Consider the following 24,726-nt stretch of genomic DNA (forward strand, 5'->3'; position numbering starts at 1 on the left):
TTTTGAGCAGGGCTCTACTGACGGGGGTGGTGGACACTGGGTACTCGGTGATCACAATCTCAGACCATGCCCCGCACTGGGTTGACCTACAGGTTAGTAAAGACAGTAGCCAGCGCCCGCACTGGAGGTTAGACGTGGGACTTTTAGCTGACAAAGAGGTGTGTGGGCGGCTGAGGAAATGTATTCAGAACTACTTGGAAGTCAACGACACGGGGGAAAGTTTCGGCCGCTGTGGTCTGGGAGGCATTGAAGGCGGTGTTTAGAGGGGAGCTGACCTCGATACGGGCCCACAGGGAGAAGGCAGGGAGTGCCTTCCCACGTACTTAATGATCTGTTGAGCTACTCGCAGAAAAATACTTTTCACTGTACCTCGGTACAGGTGACAATAAACAAATCCAATCCAATCCAATCCAGAGACTGGTAAAGGAGATATTACAGGTCAGCAGGAGGTATGCGGAGACCCCAGAGGCAGGGCTTTTAAGGGAACAGCGGAGGCCACAGGCGGAGTTAGGCTTGTTAACCACAGGGAGGGCGGCAGAGCAGCTGAGAAAGGCGAGGGGGGTGATTTATGAGCATGGAGAGAAGGCAAGCAGAATGCTTGTACAGCATCTTAGAAAGAGTGAGGCAGCCAGGGAAATGGGGAAAGTAAAGGATGGGGACGGGAGCCTGGTTGTAGACTCAGCAGGGGTGAATAAGGCGTTAAAGGAGTTTTACAGTAGGCAGTACGGGTCGGAACCCCCAGCTGGGCCGAAGGAAGCAGCACTTCCTTGGGAGGTTGAATTTCCCAAAGGTGGATGGAGAGCTGGTAGAAGGGCTGGGGGCCCCGATCAGGATGGAAGAGATAGCGGAGGGTCTGAAGGCCATGCAGCCGGGTAAAGCCCCGGGGCCGGATGGGTACCCGGTGGAGTTCTATAAAAAGTTCTCTGGGATATTGGGGCCGCTGTTGATGAGGACATTCAATGAGGCAAGGGAGCGTGGGGTGCTTCCCCCGACGATGTCACACCACTATTTCACTGATCCTGAAGCGGGACAAGGACCTGGAGCTGTGTGGATCCTACAGGCCAATATCCCTATTGAATGTGGAGGCCAAACTGCTGGCCAAAGTTTTGTCCTCTAGGATTGAGGACTGTGTGTCGGACGTTATTGGGGAGGACCAGATGGGGTTTGTTTAGGGAAGTCAGTTGGTGGCCAATGTAAGAAGGTTGTTAAAAGTGAGCATGATGCCCCCGGAAGGTAGGGAGTGGAGGTAGTGGTCGCAATGGACGCAGAGAAGGCTTTTGATTGAGTAGAATGGGAATATCTGTGGGAGGTACTGGGAGGGTTCGGATTTGGGCGGGGCTTTATTGACAGGATCAGATTGCTGTATCAGGCTCCTGTGGCGAGTGTACGGACGAATAGGACAACATCGGACTACTTTAGGCTGCATCGGGGGATGAGACGGGGATGCCCCCTCTCCCCACTGTTGTCTGCGTTAGCCATAGAGCCGCTGGCAATTGCACAGAGGGCTTCAAGGGGCTGGTCCGAGAAGGTGGGGGGGGGGGGGGGGGGGGGGGGGGGCGGGGGCGTTGGAACACAGAGTCTCACTCTACGCAGAGGACCTGCTCCTGTATATATTGGATCCAGCAGAGGGGATGGAAGAAATGAGGATTTGGGGGGAATTTGGCAGGTTTTCGGGTTATAAACTAAATATGTGGAAAAGTGAGATGTTTGCAGTCCAGGCAAGGGGACAGGAGAGGCGACTGGGGGAACTGCCGTTTAGAGTAGTAGGGGGAAGCTTTCAGTACCCAGGCATCCAAATGGCGCGGGAATGGGAACATCTGCACAAACTAAATCTGGCCCGACTAGTAGACCAAATGAAGGAGGATTTTCGGAGGTGGGACGCGCTCCCGTTGTCATTAGCTGGGAGGGTCGAAACGGTGAAGGTCATATGACGGTCCTCCTGGGATTCCTGTTTGTGTTTCAGTGTCTCCCCATCTTTATTCCGCGGTCCTTTTTTAAACGGGTCAACAAAGTGATCACTGGCTCTGTATGGGCAGGCACGGCCCCATGAGTAAAAAAGGGGATGCTTGAGCAGAGCTGGGGAGAGGAGGGGCTGGCGCTGCCAAACTTCAGTAATTATTAATGGGCGGCGAATATAGCCTTGATCAGGAAGTGGGGGGGGGGAGCGGGCGGTTGGCACGGAGCGTGTGGAGGCGGCTTCATGCAAGGGCACCAGCTTGGGGGCGCTGATAACGGCGTCGCTGCCCTTCCCACCGGCACGGTACTCCACCAGCCCCGTGGTGGTGGCGGCCCCGAGAGTCTGGAGGCAATGGAGGAGACGTGGGAGCATCGGTGTGGTCTCCAATCTGTAATAATCACCGGTTTGCCCCGGGAAGGATGGATGGGGGGGTTTCGGACATAGCAGAGAGCAGGGATTGAGAGGATGGGAGATATGTTTATAAAGGGGAGCTTTCCTAGCCTATAAAGGGGAGCTTTCCTAGCCTGAGGGAGCTGGAGGAGAAATTTGGATTGGTGAGGGGAAACAAATTTAGGTACCTGCAGGTGCGGGGTGTCCTGCGTAGGCAGGTTTCAACCTTCCCGCTCCTACCACCAAGGGGGATACAGGACTGGGTAGTTTACAGAGTGTGGGTGAGAAGGGAAGGTCTCCAACATCTACAGGGAACTCATGGGGGTCAGAGGGGACGCAGACGGAGGGGCTGAAGGAGGAGTTGGGCAGAGAGATAGAGGATGGTCTCTGGCGGACGCGCTGAGTAGAGTCAACGCGTCCACAACATGTGCCAGGCTCAGCCTGATACAGTTTAAATTTGTTCACTGGGCTCACAGAACAGTGGCCCGGATGAGCAGCTTCTTTGGTGTAGAAGATAGGTGTGCGGGAGGACCAGTGAATCACGTCCACATGTTCTGGACATGCCCAAAGTTATGGGGGATTTTGGCAGGGGTTTGCGGATGTCATGTCCACGGTGTTGAAAACCAGGGTGGCACCGAGTCCAGAGGTGGCGATTTTCGGGGTGTCGGAAGATCCGGGAATCCAGAAGGAGAAGGAGGCAGACGTTCTGGCCTTTGCTTCCCTGGTAGCCCGGAGACAGATATTATTAGTTTGGAAGGACCCAAAGCCCCCGAAGTCGGAGACCTGGCTATCTGACATGGCTAGCTTTCTCTGTTTGGAGAAAATCATGTTCGCCTTGAGAGGGTCAATGTTAGAGTTCGCCCGAAGGTAGCACCTGTTCGTCGACTTCTTTGCGAAAAATTCATCGTCAGCAGAAGGGCGGGGGGGGGGGTTAGCTTAGTTTAGTGTAGGGGGTTAATAAAGGTGGGACCTGTAAGGGAGGAAGACAGCTTTTGCACTATGTATATAAATTCATGTACATTGTTTATTTTGTTGTTGTAAAACCAAAAACACCTCCATAAAATGTTTATTTTAAAATAAAATTTAAAAATAAATTCCAATTAAGGGGCAGTTTAGCATGGCCAATCCACCTAACCTGCACATCTTTGATTGTGGGGATGAAACCCACGCAGACATGGGGAGAATGTGCAGCTCCACATGGACAATGACCTAGGGCCGGGATTTGAACCCGGGTCCTCAGCGCCGCAGTCCCACTGCTAACCACTGCGCCGCATGCAGCCCTTCTGCTCCACTTTGAACAGCAAATCCAACCCAGGATTTCACATCAACCCCTTAAGGATTGTTTGTCTTGACTGTGCAAACTGCTCACAATTGTTTTAACTCTCGATGCCCAGCCTGTATTAAAATAGCATCAGATGTTTGATTTACCTTTGAAGGCTGCTGTCCCACTTTAAATCTGGTTACTGCAATTGTCTCTTAACTCAGAACACTTTGTTTACTCTTCCTTGAATTCTTCTGAACAATACCTTGGTTTCTGTCCTCTTCACTTCAGCCGTCTAAAGACATTCTTTCTGTCCCAATTCCCTGATTATCTGGACTGTAACTTGTACGTTAGGAGGTCTGCTTCTTTGCAGCTCTAATCCTGTCCGATATTTCGTCTGACAGGATTGAGAGATGTTCACTCCTCGAGGACCTGTCTCCTTCCCTCAAATTGGCTAAATTAAAACTTAAAAGTTACTGAGCAATGACTTATACTTCTCTAGGCTTTTATTTGCTCTTCATGTTGCAACCCTCTCTAAGCACAGTAACATCACAGTTGGAACTCACCCAACCCCTACCCATACCTTTGTCCAGCATGCATCTAAAGGTAGGTTTTATCCTTCCTTCCACAGAAACATAACATTAAATGCACTTAAAACTATACCTCATTCTAATGTTTACCACCTTTGTTTTCCTAACACTTACACATCCAGAATACTGCCCACTTTCATCTATTCCTCAACCTTCCACTTCTGAAACCCTTTGAATGCTTTAGTTCTGTTCAATTTCTCTAATATCTTCCTTGTCCTTTCAGGAAGATCTACTAGTCACCAGCCTAGTAATCCAGTGGTCCAAGCTAACGCACTGGGGACATGGGTTCAAAGCCCACCACGATAGCTGGTGGAATTTAAATTAATTTGATAAATCTGGAATATGAATCTAGTCTCAGTAACGGTGGCCATGAGATAATCATAGATTGTCATAAAAGCCCATCTGGTTCACCGATGTCCTTTAGGTGAGGGAAACCGGCCATCCTTACCCAGTCTGGCTTACGTGCAATGAGGTTGATTCTTTGCTATCCTCTGAAATGTTCAGTTTAATGGAGAGTGGGAATGGGCAACAAATGCAGGTTTTGTCAGCGACTCCTACATCCCATGAAAGAATAAAGAAAAGCGTTTTCAACCTTCATCAGTTCCAATTTGTCAAAACGTTAGCTGCCTGGTTCAAGGTCATTTGCATTGGCAGACAACCCTCAACACATTTAATTCAAAAGCCTTGCCTTTATCTTCAAATTCTTCCATGACTTCACTAAACCTCATTTTCTTCAGTGTCCTCCAAGTGTGCAATTTGAGCACCCTTTGCAAAATCTTCCTCTGATTCTGACCTTTTCTGCATTTCCCCTCTCATCCTCGATGTATAAACTTCACAATTCTCACATAACCTCTCTTTTCCTTTAATCTTTAAAAGTCTCTCCAAAACCCAACTTTTAACCAAACATCCAGTCACTTCATCTATCTCTCTCAATGTGCCTTTGGATCTCTTGTTCTCTAAAGTGCCTTGGCCGATTTTTACATTAAAGGAGCTATATAAATGAAAATTGTTGTTTGTTTATAAAAGAAAGTGAACTGTATTTATTTTTCCATTTCCTCCATTTCTTATTTTATTATCTCCTTTCCTCAAGTGGTTGACCATTACCATTTCTATATTAATTGCTCTCCAACAGATGTGATTACATCAGCATCCAACTGTGCCCTGTATAGAAATTACTGTTCGCCACTCATTCATTGTGATTGGATATAAGAGCAGCACTAGATTATTTGCATCAGGATCATGACACCTCTGAAAGTCTTGTCTCACAGCAACACACCGTGTTCCTGATAATGTTCTGGACCATCTGACAGACTGTTTTGTGCCGAACTTCACAACAGTAAAAATCATTAATTGAGGAGAGCCAATTTCAGTGGGGTGAGTGCAGACCAGGACTAGGTTAATTGGAATCAGATTGGCAAGTGTAGTGGGATCATAGGCAATCTTTAAGGAGCAGTTAGATTCAAAGTACATTCCCATCAGGGGTAAAGGTAGGAGAATCAAAGCCAGTTCTTCCTGGATGACAAATGAGATAGAGAAGTAAGATGAAGCAGAAAAAATTGCCAGGCTGATAATACAAGTGAGAAGCAGCTGAATATAGGAACTTCAGAGGTGAAGTCAAGCAAAAAATGAACAACAAATGTGAAGAGTCTGGCAGCCAACATAAAGAGAACAAAAGACCTGACAACCATTATTCTTTATTTCCTGCCACTGAGCCAATTTTGTATCCAGCTTGATACAGTCCCTGAATCCCATGGGCTTTTATTTTTTTAACCAGCCTGCAATGTGGGACCTTATCAAAATCCTTGCTAAAATCCATGTAGACCATATCAATTGTTCTACCTTGTTACTAGCTCAAATATTTTAATCAAGTTAGTCAGACACAGCTTTTCCTTAACAAATCCATGTTGACTGTCGTTGATTACTCCCTTTCTAAGTGACAGTTTAACCTGTCTCACAGAATTGTTTTCGCTAATTTTCCTACTACCGAGGTTAGACTGACTGGTCTGTAATTATTCAGTCTATCCCTTCCTCCTTTGTTAAATGAAGGTACAAAGTTAGCAGTCCTCCAATCCTCTGGTACCACAACTGCATCCAGTAAGGATTAGAAAATGATGGTCAGAGCATCTGGTATTTCCTCCCTGGCTTCTTATGACTGTCCAGGATATAAGAGACATAAGAACATGAGAACTAGGAGCAGGAGTAGGCCACCTGGCCCCTCGAGCCTGCTCCGCCATTCAATGAGATCATGGCTGATCTTTTGTGGACTCAGCTCCACTTCCCGGCCTGAACACCATAACCCTTAATCCCTTTATTCTTCAAAAAACTATCTATCTTTATATATTTAATCCAATCATAGTGACTTGTCCACTTTCAAAGTTGCTAATCCCTTCAATAGTTCTTCTCTCCCTATGTTTATCATCAACAATATTTCTCACTCATCCTTAACTCACTGACTGTTTTGTCCCCCTTTTTTGACTGAGTTCTTCAATCGAATAATGGAGTATTTTTCAGATTAGTGGAAAGGTATATGTCGTGGGGTTCTCCAGTGGGTGGTATTAAGTTCGCTGCTTTTCTTGATCTATATTCATGGGCAAGATTTGGGAGTGCATGGCACAATTTCAAAATGTACAGAATGCAGAACCTTCTCGGTGCTATTAACTGCAAGGGGAGAATAGTGATAGACTTCAAGAGGATATAGACTGGCTGGTGAAATGGACAGTAATGCAGAGGATTGTCAAGTATGAAGTGATGGATTTTGGTGGGAAGAACGAGGAAAGGTTGTATAAAATAAAGAATACAATTCTAAAGTGGATGCAGGAGCAGAAGGACAGGGGATATATGTGTATAAATCATTAAAAGTGGTAGGGCAGGCCAAATTGAGAAAGCGGCACCAAAGGCATGCAAAATCGTAGATTTTATAAATAGAGGCAGAGTACAAAACAGAAGGTTACGGTTAATCTTTATAAAACATTGACTTTGCCTCAACTGGAGTATTATGTTCAGTTCTGAATGGCACACTTTAGGACGTGTTACGGGCCAGGGTTTAGAGAACTTCAAAGTGTTTCATGGAGTTCACCTGACCATGACTTTAAATAGATTTTGGTTATGGGGAGCACAAGGGCCCACTTTACAGGTGTGGTGCAACAGAGAGCTAAAGTATGTTTAAACAAAAACAGTGTTTATTCTATGAATCCAGTTAACATTTTTAAACGCACACAGTAAACGTCTTAGCAACTATCAACTCAAATACTCCCCCCAAAGAATACAGTACCCTATAAGTAACCCTTAATCTTTCCTTGCAACATCCATCAGACAAAAGACCCTTTTTACAGAAAGACAGGTTTAAATTCTCTACTGAGAACAGTTATCACTGTTAACTTAGCAAGTGATCGAAAGGCATTCTTTTCATACAGAGAGGGATCAGAATTACACCTTTTTTCTCTGGATGCAGCTCCCAATCTGCAAAACGAAACCAAACACACCCTGTAGCTGCCAGTCCAAAGTAAAGCAGACAGCCCAACTCCACCCACACTCTGACATCACTGCAGCAATTTGATAAACCCCATTTCTTAAAGGTACATCCACTACAGCTATTTGATAAACACCCAGTTCTTTTAAAAATAATTTTATTCTCCTTTTTCACCTTTTCTCCCAAATTTACACCCACCAACAATAAACAATAATCAGCAACAAATATGTCAATCCCCAGAACAATAACAACAATCCCATCCTCGCACCAACCCCCAAACATTAGCCTGCATGTTTACATAAACAAATGACAAGGAATCAGGGATTACCATAGTCACCCTTAATACACACAGCCCCCCCCCCCCAAACCCTCCCCCCCCCCCCCCCCCCCCCCCCCAAACTAATGTCCGATGTTATCCAGTTCTTGAAAGTGCAAAATGAATAATGCCCATGACTTGTAGAACCCCTCCGTCCTTCCCCTCAGTTCACACTTAACCTTCTCAAGAGTCAAGAATTCGAACAGGACCCCCCGCCACGCCAGGGCACAGGGTGGAGAGGCTGCTCTCCATCCCCACAGGATCCGCCTTCGGGCGATCAACGAGGCGAAGGCTACGATATTTGCCTCCGCTCCCATTTCCAACCCTGGCTGGTCCAACACCCGGAATATGGCCTCCCGGGGACCCGGGTCCAGTTTCACATGAACCACCTTGGAAATTACCCTAAAAGCCTCCTTCCAGTAATCCTCTAGCTTTGGACAGGACCAAAACATATGAACGTGATTAGGCCCCCCCCCCCCCCCCCCCCCCCCGGCAACGCTCACACACATCTTCTACTCCTTCAAAGAATCAGCTCATCCTCTCCCTCGTGAGGTGTGCTCTGTGTACCACGTTCAGCTGTATCAGCCCCAACCTTGCACATGAGGTGGAGGCATTTACTTTCTGGAGCACCCCACACCAGTCCCCCTCCTCTATAAATTCTCCCAACTCTTCCTCCCACTTTGCTTTGATCCCTTCCAGTGGTGCCTTATCCTTTTCCAAAATAGCTCCGTCCACCACTGACACTACCCCTGTCTCCAGTCCTCTTGTCGTCAGCACCTCCTCCAGCAATGTGGAGGCCAGTTCCTCCAAGAAGCTCTGTATCTCCTTTCTGGAAAAATCTCAAACCTGCACGTATCTAAACATTTCTCCCTGCTCCAGCCCATACTTCGCTTCCAGCTCCTTCAATCCTGCAAACCGACCCCTAAGAAACAAGTCTTTTAGCGTCCTAATCCCCTTCTCTTCCCATTGCCGGAAATTTCCATCCCAGCTCCCTGGCTCAAATCTGTGGTTCCCACGAATCGGCATTTCCCTTGACCCTGCCCCCAACCTGAAGTGTTAGCGAAACTACCTCCAGATTTTCAATGAAGCTATTATTACCGGACTCCTTGAGTATTTCCCCGGAGCTATCGGCAGCGGTGCTGTTGCTCGTGCTTTCAGTCCTGACCCCCTGCACAAACTCTCCTCCATTCTGATCCACTGGGAATCAACCCCTCTGACCCAGCTCCGCACCTTCTCTACATTCGCCGCCAAGTAGTAGTACATCAGGTTCGGAAGACCCAAACCCCCTGCCTGCCTTCCCCTCTGTAGCAGCACCTTTCTAACTCTGGCCACCTTCCCTCCCCATATGAACAAGGTAATCCTTCCCTCAATCTCCCTGAAAAAAGCCTTTGGCAGGAAAATCGGTAGGCATTGAAAATAAACAGAAATCGCGGCAACACATTCATTTTAACCCCCTGTACCCGACCCGCCAGTGACTGAGGGAGACCATCCCACCTTGCCAGATCGGCTTTATCTCTCCCCACCAAACTAGAGATTTTGTACCTGCGAAGCCTCCCCCACTCTCGGCCAACCTGCACCCCCAGATACCTAAAGTGAGTCCCTGCCCTACGAAATGTCAGCCCCCCCACCCCTGCCCCCACCCTCGGCTGAGACACCACAAAATACTCACTCTTGTCTAGGTTCAGCTTGTACCCCGAGAAAGACCCAAATACCCGCAGTAGCTCCAATATTCCCCCTATCGACACACTCTGTTCCGACACATATAACAGCAAGTCGTCGGCATATAAGGACACCCTATGCTCTATCTCCCTCCCGCACTATTAGACACCCAGTTCTTAAAGGTACTCACATGACAGAAGGATGGAGAAACATTAGAAAGGGTGCAGAAAAAATACAAGAATATTTACGAGGGATAAGAGACTAAATTAGTGAAGCTGGAACTGTTCTCCTTGGAGAAGAGAAGGTTGAGGGAAGATTTGATAGAGGTGTTGAATATTATGAAGGGTCTGGCCAGAGTATATCGGGAGGAATTGTTCCCATTGGCAGCAGAGCGAACAACCAGAGGAAACTGATTTAAGGTGATTAGCAAAAGAACCAGAAACAATCCGAGTAAAAACCTCTGCACAAGTTAGAACCTGGAATGCACTGCCGAGAGTGTGGTGGTAGCGAATTCAGCCGCGGATTTCAAAGAGAATTGGATAATTAAGTGAAGAGGCGAGATTTGCAGAGCCATGGGGAAAAGGCTAGTGGGATTAGTGGTCAGTGGGACTAGCTCAATTGCACTTACAGGGAGCTAGCATGTACATGATGGGCCAAATAGCTATGCTGTACGCTTCCATAGATCAGACTTAATCTTCCTTGTATTGCCCCTCTGTGATTTATTTGGTTCTATTGGCACAGACATACAGGATGCATACTGACTATTGGGTTCAGTGAGTAACCCACAATTGGTCCCCAAAAGCCAGGTGGCACTTAATCTGCTGTGTTGCCCTTAAAGGGACAATCATCACAAATCACCACACCATCTGTCTGTCGGTACAGGGCATCTAGTTTTCCATCATTGATTTCAGTGGTGCCTGAGGTAGTACAAGTGAATGTCTCATTCAACCATCTGATTCAGTAAATGTAACCATAAAACTTCTGTAGTTACATTCTGAAAACAACCTCTTTTAATATGAATGGATTTACCTCAATCTAATCGGTTGCGCCTCTTTAATCACAATGTTAACTTTACATCCATTTTTGTTACCAATTCTCTGTAATTCGATTTGCAAACTTAACACAACTTTTTAGGTTTCTGTCTATGCTTCTGGCCAAAAATGATGAGCTATGAGAATCACTCGGTCCACAGCTAATGGTGGTTTATTAACTATTCAAAACCTTTTAGAATCAATCTATGTTCTTTTAAATTTGAATGCTATTAGATTTAACAAAATGATGTTACTTTGACTTATTGACTGGATCCAACAGGGCCCTTACACCTCGGTCTTGTAGTTGCTAAGTTTTTTTTTGTCAGTTCAAAAAGTATTGCTAAATGTCTGCCACATAATTTTGTACCTTTCATGTAGTTCTATTGACACATTACAGTTTGCATTGTCGTCCTTGCTGAAAAGGGTAATCTGCTTGTGCAACAAATTACCAGGGAAGACTATTGAAATGTGTAAGATAAAATGTATAACCGCAAGAGCCAATTGATGTGAAAAGTTTGAGGAATATGGTGAGAAGGCAGGTAGGGATTGATATCAGCCAAAAAAGGGGAAACTTTATGCATCCACTGGGTTCTCCTCTTGCTTTCATGGTCAGATTTATAAGCGGAGAGAATTTAACTTGTCGTTTCTAAGAAGAAATTGATATGCTCTGCCTTTACTTAATTTAAGAGAAGTGCCCTTTTTTAATTAAAGTAATGTAATTTTATGGTATTTTTGTTGAGCTATTTATTTCTTGAAATCAAGGTGATGCTCCTTCCAATATGAAAATTTTGGATCTTAAATACAGGAACAGATAAAAATGTTTTTAGGAACCAGAGGTTAGAATTTTTTCAGCACCCTTGTTCGCAGTAAGTCAATGTCACAATGGCACTTATCTATAAGGTATTCTGGAGCCCTCTAGGGGTGAGAATATGGAACTGAATTCCACTTGGTATTTTCAGATTTGTGTCCATGCTCCACCATCTGGTGACATGAAATGCTTTATTCCTTTAGTTTACTTATGTAGGACTATCACATTTTCCACTATGTAAAATGCTTTGTGTTTATTGTAGCTCTTATCTGTCTTTTCAACTATGTTCCGGGCAAAATCGCAGGGTAGAGACAGATTTCCATCCATGTGGCGGTCCAGTCAGGTCGGATTAATTGATGATGATGCTGTAAGAATTTGACCTTTCTTGTAAAGTAGTTCAATAAAATCAGTGTTTAAAGCTATTCCATTCCTTCATTGGAAATGATAGACTATTGCAGAAAGTGGGTTTGTTTGGTTTTTTTTCAAAATATACAGCGTTTTATTAATTAAATGAGCAAATTCATATATATATGTTACGTTTATCTGCTTTCAAATTTCTAGTTAGATGAAGTGGGTTTTGTTCATTCTTTTCAAAATTATAAAATCATGAAAGCCGACAGTGAATGACATCCACAAAGACTTTGCTGTGTGCTTTTAAAAAAAATAAAAAAATTTAGAGTACCCAATTATTTTTTTCTCCAATTAAGGGGCAATTTAGCGTGGCCAATCCACCTAACCTGCACACCTTTGGGTTTTGGGGGCGAAACACACGCAGACACCGGGAGAATGTGCAAACTCCACACGGACAGTGATCCAGAGCCGCGATCGAACCCGGGTCCTTGGTGTCATAGGTAGCAGTGGTAACCACTGCGCCCTCAAACCGCCCCTGACTTTGCTGTATGCTGATGGTTCCCCCTCTATTAAAGTGTTTCCCCCCCCCCTCAAGAATTGTGAAGGAATTATTTTATAATTTATTTTGGTGAAGACAATTAATTTTGTTTTTAAAGAGAATCTCTATTATAAGTCTGGAATCTCATTCCTTCAGTTATTAATTCCTGTTGGGTTTTGAAAATGTAAATTTTTTTTTTCCACTGTCCCTTTCTCCACATGCTCTCCATAAGCTTTTAATTTTTTTTATCTGTGAATAAAATTTACCAACTTCCCCTTTCAAAAGTATGTAATGGAACCTACGAGGGAACAAGCGGTCCTAGATCTGGTTCTGTGTAATGAGACAGGATTGATTCATGATCTCATACTTAGGGATCCTCTCAGAAGGAGCGATCACAATATAGTGGAATTTAAAATACAGATGGAGGGTGAGAAGCTAAAATCAAACAGTAGTGTTTTGTGCTTAAACAAAGGAGATTACAATGCGATGAGAGAAGAACTAGCTAAGGTAGACTGGGAGCAAAGACTTTATGGTGAAACAGTTGAGGAACAGTGGAGAACCTTCCGAGCGATTTTTCACAGTGCTCAGCAAAGGTTTATACCAACAAAAAGGAAGGACGGTAGAAGAGGGAAAATCGACCGGGATATCTAAGGAAATAAGGGAGAGTATCAAATTGAAGGAAAAAGCATACAAAGTAGCAAAGATTAGTGGGAGACTAGAGGACTGGGAAATCTTTAGGGGGCAACAGAAAGCTGCTTAAAAAGATGTAGATAGATTGAGAGTAAACTTGCTCAGAATATAAAAATAGATAGTAAAAGTTTCTACAAATATATAAAACAAAAAGAGTGGCTAAGGTAAATATTGGTCCTTTAGAGGATGAGAAGGGAGATTTAATAATGGGAGATGAGGAAATGGCTGAGGAACTGAACAGGTTTTTTGGTTCGGTCTTCACAGTGGAAGACACAAATAACATGCCAGTGACTGATAGAAATGAGGTTATGACAGGTGAGGACCTTGAGAGGATTGTTATCACTAAGGTAGTGATGGGCAAGCTAATGGGACTAAAGGCAGACAAGTCTCCTGGCCCTGATGGAATGCATCCCAGAGTGCCAAAAGAGATGGCTAGGGAAATTGCAAATGCACTAGTGATAATTTACCAAACTTCACTAGACTCTGGGGTGGTCCCAGCGTATTGGAAATTAGCAAACGTGACACCACTGTTGAAAAAAGGAGGGAGGCAAAAGCGGGTAATTATAGGCCAGTGAACTTAACTTCGGTAGTAGTGAAGATGCTGGAATCTATCATCAAGGAAGAAATAGCGAGGCATCGATGGAAATTGTCCCAATTGGGCAGACGCAGCATGGGTTCGCAAAGGGCAGGTCGTGCCTAACTAATTTCGTGGAATTCTTTGAGGAAATTACCAGTGCGGTAGATAACTGGGAGCTAATGTATGTGGTATATCTGGATTTCCAGAAAGCCTTCGACAAGGTGCCACACAAAAGGTTGCTGCATAAGATAAAGATGCATGGCATTAAGGGTAAAGTAGTAGCATGGATAGAGGATTGGTTAATTAATAGAAAGCAAAGAGTACGGATTAATGGGTGTTTCTCTGGTTGGCAATCAGTAGCTAGTGGTGTCCCTCAGGGATCAGTGTTGGGCCCACAATTGTTCACAATTTACATAGATGATTTGGAGTTGGGGACCAAGGACAATGTGTCCAAGTTTGCAGACGACACTAAGATGAGTGGTAAAGCAAAAAGTGCAGAGGATACTGGAAGTCTGCAGAGGGATTTGGACAGGCTAAGTGAATGGGCTAGGGTCTGGCAGATGGAATACAATGTTGACAAATGTGAGGTTATCCATTTTGGTAGGAATAACAGCAAAAGGGATTATTATTTAAATGATAAAATATTAAAACATGCTGTTGTGCAGAGAGACCTGGGTGTGCTAGTGCATGAGTTGCAAAAAGTTGGTTTACAGGTGCAACAGGTGATTAAGAAGGCAAATGGAATTTTGTCCTTCATTGCTAGAGGGATGGAATTTAAGACGAGGGAGCTTAAGCTGCAATTGTATAAGGTTTTAGTGAGGCCACACCTGGAGTATTGTGTTCAGTTTTGGTCTCCTTACTTCGAAAGGACGTACTGGCACTGGAGGGTGTGCAGAGGAGATTCACTAGATTAATCCCAGAGTTGAAGGGGTTGGACTACGAGGAGAGATTGAGTAGACTGGGACTGTACTCGTTGGAATTTAGAAGGATGAGGGGGGATCTTATATAAACATATAAAATTATGAAGGGAATAGATAGGATAGATGCGGGCAGGTTGTTTCCACTGGCGGGTGAAAGCAGAACTAGGGGGTATAGCCTCAAAATAAGGGGAAGTAGATTTAGGACTGAGTTCAGGAGGAATTTCTTCACCCAAAGGGTTGTGAATCTATGGAATTCCTTGCCCAGTGAAGCAGTAGAGGCTCCTTCATTAAATGCTTTTAAGATGAAGATAGATAGTTTTTTGCAGAATAAAGGGATTAAGGGTTATGTGTTCGGGCCGGAAAGTGGAGCTGAGTCCACAAAAGATCAGCCATGATCTCATTGAATGGCGGAGCAGGCTCGAGGGGCCAGATGGCCTACTCCTGCTCCTCGTTCTTATGTTCTTAAACTATTGCCTTGATTCTGGGTGTGATTTTCTGAGGCCTAGCAAGCAAGCCGATGTGTACTTTTCCCTCATTGTTTTTCCTTTTGTCAATCTTAAATTTATGTCACTCAGTTATTGTTTCTTGTCTTTACAACATCAGTTCTTGATTTGAAGTGCAGTGTCAGATTTTCACTTGCACTTTTCACCAAAGCAAAAAAGGTTGTCATTTTCTCTATGTCCCTATAATGAAAACTTTACATTACTGGGAAGTGGTTTAATAACTGTGAGTTATTTGTATCTGATGTCAGAATTGCTGCAGCTGACTGTTATCCTATTTCTAAACAACTATAAATTTCTTTGCAGTTTGTTGAAGGAGAGGAAATTGCTATGGAGAGCCAATCTACGATTGAATCATCAAACTATGACAACGACTTTGAGGTATTAACCATTAGTCTATAGTGTGTGTAATAAACACGGTTTGAAATATACAAAGATAGCATTTTCAGATTTACCTTGGTGTCTGGGTTAAGCATGTTTCCAGATCCTATCACAAGTTTTAAGTTATGTACAATAAACAGTAATGCCCATTATTATATTGCTGTAAATAAAGCAATTCCATAAAAAATATATATATATTCCAAACAATGCAAAAGATTTCACAGACACACAAAGGACATTCAAATAGAATACAAACAGTTGGTCAATTTTTGTTTTTACCAACTAACTATAGTGATCCCGTAGCGCTCCCCCAATCAAATCTTTGAAGAAGCTGATGAACGGCTTCCACCTGGAGTAAAATCCTTGCTCTGACCCTCTTATAGCATATTTAATTTTTTCCAATCTCACAAATTCTGCTAGGCCCCCCAATCATGCCGAGGCCCTAGGTGGCGCCACTGATCTCCATCTAAGTAGGACTCGTCGCTGGGTTATCAGAGAGACGAAGGTCAAGACATCGGCCCTTTTCCCCTGCAGAAGCTCCGGCATGCCCAAAACCAATAAATTGCCACCAGGGGACACTGCTCCAGCCTAACCCCCACGATCTCCGGCATGGTCTCAAAGAACGAGACCCAGAACTCAATCAATTTTGAGCAGAACCAGAACATGTGCGAGTGGTTCGCTGGCCCCTTCACCTCTCCTTCACCGGGAAGTCCAACCCAAAAACTGTTCCATCCCTGAGCCCCCCTCCGTGGGCTCAAATTTATACAGCCCCCGGTAGAATGCCTCAAAGGCACCATTAATCTTGTCCAGGGCTCACACCAGCCCTTTCCCATCGTCCTTATCCTGGGATATCTCTCATGCAGCCGCCACAGCTGGCGAGCCAATAGATGGCTGGCCACCTCACCATATTCACAAAATGCTCCTCTTGAACGATGAAGTTGGTTCACCGTTTTCTCAGTCGATATCAAATCAAATTCCAATTGTAACCTCTTTAAACTCCACTAACAGCTCCATTGTTGGGGCGGTGGAATACTACTGGTCCAGCTCACGAATTGAGTCTACTGCCTGTTTACCCTCCCAACCTTGTCCCTGTGAGATTACCTCCCCTCTAATCATCGCCTTCAGCGCTTCCCAGAGTAGAGTTCGAGACTTCCCCGTTCTGATTCGAATCTGCATGACTCCATATGGCTGAGGTTACCTTCTCATCGAACCCCGGGGGCGATTCTCCAATATTGGGCCCAAATGTTCACGCCGTCATGAACGCTGTTGTGTTTCACGATGGCGCGAACCGGGCCCGGTTACGTCCATGGCACTGGAGCGGTTCACGCCACTCCAGCCTCCTTTCGCGTCGCCAAATGAGCGCCACGCTAACCCGCATGTGCGGGGGACTTCTTCAGCGCGCCGGCCCCGACTCAAGTATTCAGGGGCCGGCCTGCCGATCGGTGGGCCCCGATCGCGAGCCAGACCCCATCGGAGGCCCCCCTCGCGATTAAGGAGCTCCCCCCCCCCCCCCCCCCGACCGTTCCCGCCGGCAGCGACCGGGGGTGAACGCCGCCGGCGGGACTCTGTCATATTGGCGCGGCCGCTCGCCCCATCCAGGCCGGAGAATCGGCAGCCCCGCCGATTCCAGCGGCCCGCGGCCGGTGCCGTGCCAAACGCGCCGGCGCAAATGGCACCGATTCTCCGCACCTCGAAGAATCGCTCACCGGCATCGGGGCATCGTGGCGCGGTTGCGGCGATTCTCCGGCCTGGTGCGGGGCTCAGAGAATCGCCCCCCCCCCCCCCGGACCGTTTAAACCCTTCACGTTCCAACCTGACAGGGGATCTCGGAACTTTCCCCTCTAGTAGGATCCACCATACCCACCTCGTGAGGAGATGCAGCTGGACCCAGGCCTGCCTGGGTTCCAGACCGACCCAAAATGGCTACCATCACCACCCTCGCCCAAATCTATCCACCAAGAAACCAACGTCACCAGCATTCACCTCCCCCTCCCTCCCTCTGGCTTCCTACCCACCACTCCTCCCCCCCCCGCCCCCCTCTTCGAATAGTTTGCCAACCCACCCTACTCCAAAGAACACCCTTTCCCTCACCCTCACTAAACAAAGAAAACCCAGCCAACCTAGGCATGCTACTTCGTCCCACCAACCAGGCAAAATCCCCCACCCCCAGCTACTAGCCGCAGCCCCTCCCTCACATTATGCTTTGGTTAACTCGCATAACTACTCGCATGGTGACCCCCCCACTTGGAAAACAATGAAAAGAACCCAACCAAAACAAGCCCAAATTACTCCATACCCCACTCCCCCATCCAAAACGGTGTGTATCAGGAAGAACGAACCTGTAACCCCTTGACAGGACAAACTAACCTAAACTCCTGTTGAAAAGAAACCTGGAACCCAGTATAATAAAAGCTTCCAAAATGGTAAAGAAACCAGTCTGACAGACTTTCTTGAGCTTAAACAAAACGATTTAGTTATTGAGCTAAAAAAACACTCTTAATGGTATAAAGATATTTAGAAGGGTAAGCCCACGTTGACCTTTACAACACACGCACACACACTCACAAGCATACACAATTACAAGTTCTGCAGTAGGAACACTTTGGCCAAATTTAAATGATCTGATAAAAGGCAAAAAAAATTGTGATTTCAATCCTCGAGATCTTCGCTGCTATCCATGACTGAGGCAGACTTTTTCCATGTTGGTCCTGAAATTGCAGTGGAGTTGAGGATGATGTAAACTGCAATTTCTAGAGACAGTTTCTTTTAAACCCTAATCCATCTTTTGCAAAAATTGATATGATTATACCTGAGATTCCTTTGGATGGAAGTTCAGTATTCCTGAGGTGGCTTCCAAATGTATGAGCGATAGGGTCTTGAACTTGAAGTGTAGCTTTAAAGAAATGTAAATGGTGAGGGCAAGTGCAGTTTCAGTAAATCTTTGTGAAGTAATTCTTGACAGAAGCAGGTGGGAAATTTCATGGGAGGTGGCCTTGGCATGTCTTAATTGTAATTCACATTGGTCAATTTTTGACCAACGTGTAATACCCGATATCGGGTGACACATGGCAGACATCTTATGTCAGTGCTGTTGCTTGCTTTTTAAAAGTTCCTTTGAAGCAGTTCAATATGTATTTGATAAGCCAATGAATTTAAAGATTAATATCATGCATGTGTATGTCATATCATCAAGCTGGTGTGCATGGATAAAGTCAGAAATAGGACCAAATAGGCTCCTGATTGATGAGAAACAGAAATCAGACAGGAATAAGGAAAATTAAAATGTTTGCACATTTGTTCCAACTTTGCTTTTCTTCATGTTGATTGGTGGTACACGATAAGGTGTGTCTCTAAGTAAAAGCTTGTTAATGTATAAAAACTATACTCCAATTCTGTCCTTCGCTAGTTGGCTATCTGAATTCCAGTAAGTTTGATTGTGATATTAACAATGAGGTTCATTACTTTCCAATTCACTTCTGTTATTATGCCTGAAAACTCTGTTGTATTTAATTGACTATTATTTATTTTATTTAAACTGCGTTTTGAAAGTTTTCACTCTGGTGCAGTTCAATTTGCTACACTGCAGAGAATAAAAGGGCGAAGGTAGTATGATAGAAAAATGTCCTCCAATACCCTACCTTAATGGAAGATAATTAACATCAAGCATATATCAGATAAAAACATTTGTACAGTTTGCTGTATTCATCTATTTGCAAAGAGAATATTGGATAGCCTGGGCACCAATTGTGATACCATAACCAAACTGGGGTTCAGAGAACTCTCAATACCACAGGACTAATTTGTCATCCTAACCTGCATTCTAAGATTATTATAGTGTTTAAAACTCACTCACTGGTATCTGTATGATTTAATTGTCTATTCTGATGATTCAGTTTCTATCATTAGACGACCTGTAGTCAAGGCCCCTATTTAAAGTTTATGGGAAGCTCCTTTCAATGTAATTAGAGGTGTTTCAACTTAAAACTAGAGGTAAGGTAAAGCCCAGATGGCCATAGGCTGCTTTCCTCTTTGATGGGGGAGAGCTGACTGGTGGTGATTTAACCTGAGGATCACCATACCTCAGGCGAGGGGCAAGGTTGAGCAGGTGGGCCTTCATCAATAACAATCAACTGAAAGTAAATTGCTTCTTTGTGTTTCATTTTATATTTGTTTTATTATTCTCTCTTACGACTGCAGTAAGATGCTGCTAGTACAATGACCCTCTGTGTAGAATCGCATACGTATTCACGGGATGTGAGCATCAATGGAAAAGAGATCTGTAGTTTCTCTTGAGAATGTGGTGGTGGGCTTTATAATTAAATATTATCAGGCTTGTACTTCTATGTCTATTATGAGAAAACTACCTGTTTAAATATCTTATTACCAACATTTATTTTTGTTACTTGCTCCTTAAGTAACGCTTGGAGTTTCCTTTAATTACACTGATTAATCAGCAAAACTATTAATAGGCAAAATCAAGCAAGCAGACAGATATTTAGAAAACTAAAAATTGGAAAAACTTGAAGCACAAAAATATTTTACATATTGGCATTAACTGAATAGAAAAATGTAGCATATACCACAGAGTGTACAGTTGTGTTTGTAATTCACTGATTTACTTATCATAGCAGAGCTATGCTAGTCAGAGTAGAAATAGCAGGATATATCAGACAAATATGTGGCTGAAGAGATGGTGTGAGGGGGAGGGTTTCAGATTCCTGGGGCATTGGGAATGATTCTGGAGGAAAGTGGGACCAGTGCAAACTGGACGGTTATACCTGGGCAGACTGGGACTGATGTCCTCGGGGGAGTATTTCCTGGAGTGGCTCGAGAGGGTTTAAACTAAAAATGCAGGGGGATGGGAACCTATGCCAGGAGTCAGAGGAGTGGGAATCAAGAACAAACACAAAAGACAGATAGGGAAATCAAGGGTCAGATTCAAACAGGGCCACTGAAAAATATTGGGATTGGGACTAGTTATGTAAAAAAGACAAGCTTAAAGGCTTTGTGCACAGAGCATTTGCAATAAAGCGGATGAACTAATTTACCACAAATAGATATAAACGGGTATGATATAATCGGGATTACGGAGACGTGGCTGCAGAGTGTCCAGGCATCAGAACTGAACATCCAGGGGTATTCTGTTTCTAGAAAGAACAGACAAAAAGAAAAAGGCGGTGGAGTGGCATTGCTGGTTAAAGAGGAAATTAACGCAATAGTGAGGAAGGATATTAGCTCTGGCAATGTGCAATCTGTATGGGCCGAGCTGAGTAACACCAAGGGGCAAAAAACCTTAGTGGGCATTGTATATAGACCCCCAAACTGTCATGGTGATTTTGGGCATGGAAATTAGGGACACATGTGATAAAGGAACATCTTTAATTATGTGTCATTTGAATCTGCGTATAGATTGGGCAAATCAAATTAGTCACAATACCGTAGAGGAGGAATTCCTAGAGTGGATCCCCTAGAGGGGATAGTTTTCTGGACCAATATGTTGAGGAACCAATTAGAGAACAGGCCAACCTTGACAGGATACTGTGTAATGAGAATCTAATCATTGGCAATCTAGTTGTGCGAGACCCCTTGGGGATGAGTGACCATATGATAGAATTTTTCATCAAGATGGAAAGCGACATAGTTCATTCTGAGACTAGTCCTGAATCTTAAAGGAAACCATGATAATATGAGGCGCGAGTTGGCTATATTCGGTTGGAAAGTGTTACTTAAAGGGGTGACTGTGGATAGAGAATGGCAAACATTCAAGGAGTGCATGGAGTAATTGCAGCAATTGTTTATTCCTGTCTAGTACAAAAGTAAAATGGGAAAGGTGGCCAAATAATGGCTTACAAGGGAAATTAGAGAGAGTATTTGATCCAGGGAAGAAGCAAACAAATTGGCCAAGAAAAAAAAACAAGTTTGAAGATTGGGAAGAGTTTGGATTTCAGCAAAGGAGGACCAAGGGATTGATTAAGAAGGGGAAAATAGAGTTCGAGAGTAAGCCTACAGGGAACATAAAAATTGACTGCAAAAATTTCTATAGTTATGTGAAGACAATAAGATTGGTGAAGACAAATGTAGGTCCCTTACCGTCAGAAACAGGGGAATTTATAGTGGGGGACTGTAAGATCTTATTTCTCCTCGGAATAAGGTACTCGGTCCGGTTGAAGAGGTGTCCAAAACACACTTTATTTTTCAAGAATTCACTTAACATATTTGCACAAAATTAAATCGAAACTCAGATCAAGATAATACATAAACTTTTCCGACATCAGCGAAAAATCTTCTAAATTTTAAAATAGGGGAAAGTAAAAGAAACAACTTCAAAATAAAAGTAATTTCAACTGATGTTTCAAAGTAAAATTAATTTCTATGGATGCTTCAAGAATCTCGGAAGAAAAACATTCTTCCAATAATCAGTCATACGGATCACATTCTTAAGGAAATTCTTATCTATGGTTTAGCTCCTTCACTTTTATTGATTCTAATTCTCAGCTGAGACCCCCCCCCCCCAATTCATTCAGGAAAGTGTCAACCACTTAATAGGTGATTGGTTAATTAAGCATTAATCACTTACTCCAAATTAATTATTATTCCCCTAACACAGAATGAGTATCTGAATTCTAGAAGTGAGCAAAAATCCACTAGCTTTGAAGACCTCAGCTGGAATACCATTTGGACTGTAGGCTTATGTTGCTTTTCATGTTTCATTGCTTGTTACAACTCTCCCATCGATGGCAGTTCAGCATTGAATCTACAGAGGATCGTGGGAGATATCCTGGAGATTATCAGCTGCCATGTGGATTCAAGATTGAGGAATTGCTGCAAATGTTCTTTCCAGTATTGACGGATGGCATTGCCATCTTGAAGAAGCGAGACACCATGCTGGGTGCAAAGGGGATTTTGTTCATTTGATCTTGATCTATATAGATAACACTGGTGGCTTCAAAAACCACAATATATGTCATGATCGTGCTATGAAACCCCACTGATGCTATGTGCAAGGGTGTTCCAACCTGAAACACTGGTGTCACGTCGTGTATTTCTTTTTGGATATTAGGGAGAAATATTTGTGGTAACAGTGAGAACACAAACTTCTCTTTTATTTATCAAAATTATTTATTAAAGTAGAAGAAATATTTTAAAAATAAAACAGTGTCAAGATTGAACAGAGTCAGCATGGACATCCGATGGGGAAATCATGTTTAAAAATCTACTGGAAATCTTGGAGGATGTAGCTAGTTGAGTTCATGAGGGGGAGCCAATGGAAGTGGTTTATTTGGACTTTCAGAAAGTTTACGACAAAGTCCCACAATAAAAGTGCATGGGATTATGGGTAGTGTATTGAGATGGTTAGAAAACTGGTTGACAGACGGGAAACAAAAAGTAGGAATTAACGGGTCTTTTTCCAAATGGCAGGCAGTGACTAGTGGGGTACAACAGGAATTGGTGCTGGGACCACAGCTATTCACAATATTAATGATTTAGATGAGGGAACGAAATGTAATACCTCAAAATTTATAGATGACACAAAGTTGGGTGGGAAAATGAGCTCTGAGGAGGATGCAGAAATCCTTCAGTGTGAATTGAACAAATTGAGTGAATGGGCAAATGAATGGCAGATGCAGTATAATTTGGATAACTGTGAGGTTATCCACTTTGGTAGAAAAAACAGGAAGGCAGCCTATTATCTGAATGGCCATAAATAGGAGAGGGGAATGTGCAACGAGACCTTGGTATCCTCGGGTGTCAGGGGCTGTTTAGCACAGGGCTAAATCGCTGGCTTTGAAAGCAGACCAAGGCAGGCCAGCAGCACGGTTCAATTCCCGTAACAGCCTCCCCGAACAGGCGCCGGAATGTGGCGACTAGGGGCTTTTAACAGTAACTTCATTTGAAGCCTACTTGTGACAATAAGCGATTTTCATTTCATTTCATTTTGTACGCCAGTCGCTAAAGGTCAGCAGGTGGTAAAGAAGACAAGTGTTATATTGGCCTTCATGGTGAGAGGATTCGAGTACAGGAGCAGGAATATCTTTCTGCAATTATGCAGGGCCTTGGTGAGGTCACATCTGGAATATTATATGTAGTTTTGGTCTCCTTTTTTTGTTCTTACTCTAGAGGGAGTGCAGAGAAGGTTTACCAGACTGATTTCTGGGATGGCAGGACGGACGTATGAGGAGAGATTGAGTTGGTTAAGATTGTATTTGCTGGAGTTCAGAAGAATGAGGGGGATCTCTTGGAAAACTACAAAATTCTAACAGGACTAGACAGGGTAGATGTAAGATGGATGACCCCGATAGTGGGGGTGTCCACAACCAGGGGCCACAGTCTGAAGATATGGGGTAGACCCTTTAGGACAGAGATGAGGAGAAATTTATTCACCCAGAGAGTGGTGAGCCTGTGGAATTCGTTACCACAGAAAGTAGTTGAGGACAAAACATTGTATGTTTTCAAGAGCAGTTAGAGCACTTGGGGCAAAGGAGATAAAAGGATATGGGGTGAAGGCGGAATTCGGCTATTGAGTTGGATGATCAGCCATGATAATGAATGGCAGAGCAGACTCGAAAGGTCTCCTCCTATTTTCTATGTTTACGATTATGAGTAGCTTACAAGAATAGGATAAGCACGAGTTATTAAATGGTCCCCAGAAAATCTGTAAGTAGTAAAAATAAACAAGTACTTCAAATTAAAAATGCACTGTAAAGCTATACTACGAAATACGAAAAGATTTTATGTTCTTCTGTGTAAAGGACTATGAGGATGACTTTGAGGAAGGTGACTGTGAAGATGAAGAGGTAGAGCAGGAGCGAGAGGAAATTCCTGCACGTCAGCGAGCTGAACTTGAAGCTATTCAAAAAGCTATTACAGCAGAAAATGAACAGGTCAGAGAAACACGCACGAGAAGTCACAGAAAGACATTCAATGAAGAACCAAACAGAGGTAGGGTCAATTTCTATCTGAATTACCACGTAAAAAATGTCAACATTTTTTAAAATCTCCAAACCAAATTAATCTGTTAAGAACTTGGCCTGTGTGCGTACCTTTTCTTTCCTCATACACCATACTACGGTATGTGTGCCATTTGACATGAATGTTTTTGACAGATTTTGTTATATTCCCAGCATTGATACCCCTCACTTGAATGAGTTTTTATTCACTCAAAAAAGTGTTTTTGTTCTCTTTGTAATTGTTAGGATAAATCTGTGAATAATCTTCCTTCATTTTACACTGGTGTTAACGAGGTATGAAACTGGTTACCCTTGTTGTCTTTTCTGTGGCTCTGCAGTA

At 43.9% G+C, this 24,726-nt stretch overlaps 1 protein-coding gene across 7 annotated transcripts in view; it reads left to right on the forward strand.

The window, feature by feature from the left end:
- The window catches only part of dync2i1 (dynein 2 intermediate chain 1), a 175,381-nt gene that overhangs the window by 78,082 nt on the left and 72,573 nt on the right, over positions 1 to 24,726 (forward strand). For 4 of the 7 annotated variants that reach the window (XM_072508236.1, XM_072508237.1, XM_072508238.1 and 1 more), the window contains exons 8-10: positions 11,744 to 11,848; positions 15,364 to 15,438; positions 24,189 to 24,378. In XM_072508236.1, coding sequence (XP_072364337.1) covers positions 11,744 to 11,848; positions 15,364 to 15,438; positions 24,189 to 24,378 — 370 coding nt within the window. The remainder of the gene's footprint in view (positions 1 to 11,743; positions 11,849 to 15,363; positions 15,439 to 24,188; positions 24,379 to 24,726) is intronic. The other 3 variants (XM_072508241.1, XM_072508243.1, XM_072508240.1) reach the window with 2 other exon arrangements.

This window comes from Scyliorhinus torazame, chromosome 6 (genome assembly GCF_047496885.1).
Source record: "Scyliorhinus torazame isolate Kashiwa2021f chromosome 6, sScyTor2.1, whole genome shotgun sequence".
Classification (NCBI taxonomy): Eukaryota; Metazoa; Chordata; class Chondrichthyes; order Carcharhiniformes; family Scyliorhinidae; genus Scyliorhinus; species Scyliorhinus torazame.